The sequence below is a fragment of the Orycteropus afer genome, unplaced genomic scaffold (genome assembly GCF_000298275.1).
Source record: "Orycteropus afer afer isolate SDZICR_OR568_19922 unplaced genomic scaffold, OryAfe1.0 scaffold00135, whole genome shotgun sequence".
Taxonomy (NCBI): domain Eukaryota; kingdom Metazoa; phylum Chordata; class Mammalia; order Tubulidentata; family Orycteropodidae; genus Orycteropus; species Orycteropus afer.
Genome location: NW_006921722.1, coordinates 2,258,137 through 2,263,498, shown reverse-complemented (window position 1 = coordinate 2,263,498; position 5,362 = coordinate 2,258,137). Strand labels below are relative to the sequence as shown.

Sequence of the window (5,362 nt, the reverse complement as noted above, 5' to 3'; positions counted from 1 at the left end):
ATGATACTATGAAAAACACAAGCATTTCCTTGTAAGGATTTAAAAGTAATCAGAATATCCAGTTAGTCCTTAGTGATTGCCAGTGACATGAAGGTAAATAGAAGCATCATGAAACCCATTCTGATTTTTTTGCTGAAATACATAGTTCCTGAAATGGAAGTCATTAGTGTAATCCTGATGAGAGGAATGAAAAACCAAAAAACAGCATTTCAGTTGTATGTAATAAAATAGTAGAATACATAAATTGATGGAAACTTACACACTCTTTCATACTATAGGGTCATTCTACAGATGGCCCACTAGCCATACTCTGTATATGGCTATTTATCACTGAGTCCTTGTTTCTTAGATGAGTAGCCTCTCAAAGAAGTTAACATAGAACACTGACTGAAAAGGTCAGAATTAAAATTCAACACCTGCCTATTGAGTGTTCCCCTCTTAGGTGCCTAACACTGTTCTTGGCAATGACACAGAACAGCACAACTCAAGTGACTGTAATGAATACATGGCAAAGGCTACAAAGTGTAGCAGGGGGAGAGGCAATGATGGGAGGGCCTCACTGAACGGAAGTCTCTGCCTGTGATAGACAGTCCTAGAGAGAAGGGACGGTGTGTTCGAGAAAGTGTCTCAGAGGAATGAACTAGGCCACTGGTCACAGAAACAAGTAGGCACCAGTGTCACGGAGCACAGAGCGCAGCAGGAGGGGGTGTGCAGTGGAGGGCACGGAACATAGGATGGGGAGCACTTGTGAGACTTGTCAGGAGCAATAGCAGGGAAGGGGCCCTGTCTGTACAGAGAATGGAAATAGGGTGAGGGGTTGAGAGGCTGTTGTGATTCAGGTAAGGCAAGTATGTGGCATAGGCTAAGCTGGCAGTGAGTGAAGTGGTGAAAGTGGGTGAGATAAGATTTGTTGAACATAGAACTGATAGGATTTCTGATGGACTGAACACAGGATTTGAGGGAGGGGAATAAGGATGACTCACAGTGTTAGGAATGGGACTGGCATCAGGAGGCCAAGGAAAGACATCTTCACAAGGTCAACTGTCATGCCGATGAGAAGGGCAAAGGCCTAATGGGCTTGACAAAATAAAACCATTGGCATCCATGATAAAAGCAACTTCAGTGACATGGTAGACAGAGCCCATCTGAAGTGGCTTGGAGAGAGAATAGGTTGTGAGGAAGTATAGACAGTGACAACAGAGAATTCTTCTGAAAAACTTTACTGTGACATACAGCATGAAAATGGAGCAGTAGCTGGAAGGAGCTTTTCAGAAAAGAAGAAAAATACATTCAATGAAAGAGAAGTCAGATACACTCTTCAAAGAAAAAGGAAAAAAAAAAAACTCCCAATGTTAAATGGAAGTTAAGAGGCTTGGCCAAAGTTATCAACTGAAGATAATATTATCATAACTTAAAGGAGCCCTAGAAGACATAAAAGAAAGTTACAAAGAAAAGAATCACCCTGTAGCCAGTGGAGCAATGCTTATAGTGTTTAGAGAACTTTGAGACCTCAAAAATTGTTTTTATTTCTTATTTTAACTATTTGGACAATATCAATGAGAAATACCAACTTTCCAACAATTTATTGGACATAGTGCCTAAGGCACTTGACTGCTAACCAGAAGGCTGGTGGTTCAAACCCACCAGCCACTCCTAGGAAGGAAGGTTGGGCAATCTACTTCTGTAGTGACACTGCCTCGGAAACCCAAGGAGGGGTCGCTATGAGTCAGGTCTGACTGGACGGCACATAACAACAACAACAACAATTAACTATTTGGACAGTATCAATGAGAAATACCAACTTTCCAACAATTTATTGGACATGCCAGTACTTTAAATAGAATCAATGAAAGATCCCTTACAAAGTGTATATGCAAACCTTACTTCCAATGTAAACTACTATTGTAGCCTCTCCTAGTACAGGTGACTGTGTCTGCATTTGAATCTTAGTCAGGTTTTACAGACTGTCTTCTAAAAGTCTCAAAGAAACCTGGGGAATGACTGGTAGTTTGTGTGCTTTTGTAACTTCATTTATTACCTGTATCCCCAGAACACGGCTCAAGTTATTCTTCCATAGCTTTGGCAGCAGATCTGCGGTGATAATAGGCAGGCCAAGTAATTAGTCCACAAGTCAGAGAAAGACCCCAAAAGAAGGGACTCCTCATAGGAAAGAGCTGCTGGTGATCAGCGAGCTGGGAGGAGTCACAGACGCAGACAGAGATCAGCGATTTTCTTTCTTAGAATCTCGCACTCGTCTTTCTGCTTTGCCGCCTCCCAGTCGGTTGCTCCTTATTTCTCTCCTGTCTGATGCTTCATTGTTTCTCCTTCTCTCTCCTCTCATTCCTTCCTTCTTTCCTTCTTCCTTCATCCTTACCTCCCTCCTTTGCCCCTCCCTCCCTGTTCCTTTCCTTCTCTCTTCCTCCCTCCCTCTGTCCATCCCTCTCTTCCTCCCTCCCTCCCTTCCTTCCTTGCTCAAAGCGTCTTAAGAGTAAGAATCATGCGGACAATTAATATCTGTTGTTTGAAGACACTGTCAGATGGTGGGGACCAGGGGAACAAAACCCAGCTCCTTAGAAGAAGCTCTCTTAAAAGCATAATGGTGGAGGAAGGAAGGAATTCAAAGGTGAGATTTCATAGGCAGCCAGATGAGGAATGAGTATCAGATGAGGGCAGAGGCTTTAGTGATGATAGACGGGATCGGGACAGAGGAGAGGGGAGACTGCTCACCAGGTCCACTCGCGCTCGGCCATGCTGTGTCATCCCTGTTTTCCCATATTTTCCACCAGGCTCTGGGAACTTCCAGGGAATCAGGTTTGCCCCTCCCTTTTGTATTTGCCACCTCACAAACAATGCGTGTTTCCCAGGAGTGTAGCAATTCGCAGACTCTGTTAGAGTCTTGTTAGAAATTTGGATGCAGTTCTATTTTGAACTGCCTTTTTTTCTCATTTTGTTCTTACGTAGATCTTGTCAGGACGCATAGAGTATGGGTTTCTTGAATCCTTTGTATTCCTACACTTGTGCCAAATGGTAAAAAGTAACACCAATGAAATGAAACAATATTAAATGCTTCTAGTGTTGATTAGTTTTGAATAAGGGACCCGACTGTTAAGATGGAAAGGCCGATGCTTTTAGCCTCATTGCTAAAGAGTGATGAAGGTAGCCCGTGGAATCGGTTCCTGACATCAGCGCGGAGTGGAAACGCTCCTGGGGTGGCCGACCGTGGCAGCGCGCTCAGTGTCTGCCCTGGAGCTGACCTCACAGTGATTCTTCCCTGTCTTTTCAGGTGGAAATTGAGAAGCTGGACTACCATCATTACCTGCCGCTGTTCTTCGACGGGCTTTGTGAGATGACGTTTCCCTATGAGTTTTTTGCCCGCCAAGGAATCCACGACATGCTGGAACACGGGGGCAACAAGATCCTTCCTGTCATCCCTCAGCTCATCATCCCGATAAAAAGTAAGTGAGCGGGTGGAGCCGCATCTCTCAGTGGGACACAGTGCTCTGACAACTTGCTAAGTTAGGCCATAAACGCAGTGGACTGAGGCCAGCCTGGGGTGCTGGGGACTTCCGTTGACTTGGGAGGCCAGATACCCCAGACTCCAAATGTGTGCCATCCTGGCTGCTACCCTGGAGCTTATCCACAGGCGTAAACTAAGTTGTGGTGGCTGCATGAATTTAAATGCTTCATGGTGATGATGCATGCGTGAACATTAATGCGACATGAAAAACAGGTGAAGTGTGTCCCTTTGTGTGGATGAACTGTTGCTGACTTTCAGGTTCTTTTGCAATGGCAAACCTAGTTCTTATATTACAATATAAGCATAATCACATTCAGTATCTTTGAGGAAGTAGAATGCACAATGTTGAGAAAAACACATCTGAAATGGAGAGGAGATTAGTGTTTCAAAATTGTTGAAATGTTGATCTACGAAAGGTGACATGGAGTAACTCTGGGGTGACACGCCACTGGCTTCCCCTGTTGGTGAAACGAGATGATGTGTCCTTTCCATGGCCAAACCCCTCCTGGTGTGTGGGCCTCTGGCTGAGTTGTCTGGGAGAAGCCCCCTTCAAACCCGTTTCCAAGATGTTCCCAGGAGACTGCCTCACACAACCCAGAACAAGGGCCTGAGTTCTTTCTGTCCCTTCTTCTTGCCATGCTTTCTTAGTGACTGGTGGCCCGTGGGAACAGCTCTTCAATTCTAAGTGGTCAGGCCTGGCTCCTCTCTGCATTCACCTTGTTAGTATAGCGGGTCCCTCCTGCCATCACACACTAGACCCTGGTGGCAGCAGAAATGGCCTGCCTACACTGCATGGGCCTCTGGTCACTCCACAGGCAAGGGGAACCCCACCTCTATCTGCATCTTGGACTGCTGCAGGCCTTTTCACACTGTGGATGTGAGCTCAGCTGCCCCTGGGCTCTGAGGGACCAAAAGGGCCCTGCTTCCTCCAGGCCCAAGCCTGCCTGCTTTCTCACCCCAGGGAGATTGGCAGGATGACTCGCAAGTCTCCAGTGTAGGATCACTCATGAGATGTTTCGTCAGAGCAGGAACGACACCGTTCAATAATTCCCATGTCTGAGCTGTTTTACCCATCCGTTGGTGGTGGTGGTGGTGGTGGTTGCCTTTGAGCCAGCTCCAATTCCTGGACGCCCCAGACACCGCACGGTGAAACTGCCAGTCCAAGGCCATCCTCAGGGTCACCAATCTGCTCTAGCACAGTGTTGTGGTCACTGTAGATTTTGAGTGCCTTCCAACCTAGGAGGGCCACCTTCCAGCACTGTATGGGGCAATTCTGTTGGGATCCACAGGATTTTCACTGGCTGATTTTCAGTAAGGTAGAGGGTCAGCGAAAAAGGTGAAGACCCTCAATGAAGTGGAGTCATACAGTGGCTGCAATGGTGAGCTCAAACACGGGAAGGATTGTGAGGCCAGCCCAGGACCAGGCAGGGTTCCGTTCTGTAGTGCGTAGGGTCGCTGTGAGTTGAAACCAACTCGAGGGCACCTAACAACAACAATTTTGTACAGTAGATCACCAGCCCGTTCTTCATAGTCTTAGAATGGAAGCCATACTGAAACCTGTCTACCACGGTTGTCCCTGGTAGTATTTGAAATACTTCGAATGGAAGCCATACTGAAACCTGTCCACCACAGTTGCCCCTGGTAATATTTGAAATACTTGTGGCATAGTTTCTAGCATCGTAGCAACATATAAGCCACTGCAATATGACAAACTGACAGATGGGTAGTGACATTTTATCCATAATCTCTTTTTGATTATTTAAATTAAGTGTCATTAGAACCCTAGATTTTCAGCAGATCAGCTATTACTACCTAAATTAAATCAACTTTGAAACTCACACTTGT

The 5,362-nt window shown here is 45.8% G+C and overlaps 1 protein-coding gene across 1 annotated transcript in view; it reads left to right on the top strand.

Moving 5' to 3' along the window:
• The window catches only part of PACRG (parkin coregulated), a 738,437-nt gene that overhangs the window by 380,229 nt on the left and 352,846 nt on the right, over positions 1 to 5,362 (top strand). Inside the window, exon 3 of the mRNA XM_007945256.2 lies at positions 3,284 to 3,455. Coding sequence (XP_007943447.1) covers positions 3,284 to 3,455 — 172 coding nt within the window. The remainder of the gene's footprint in view (positions 1 to 3,283; positions 3,456 to 5,362) is intronic.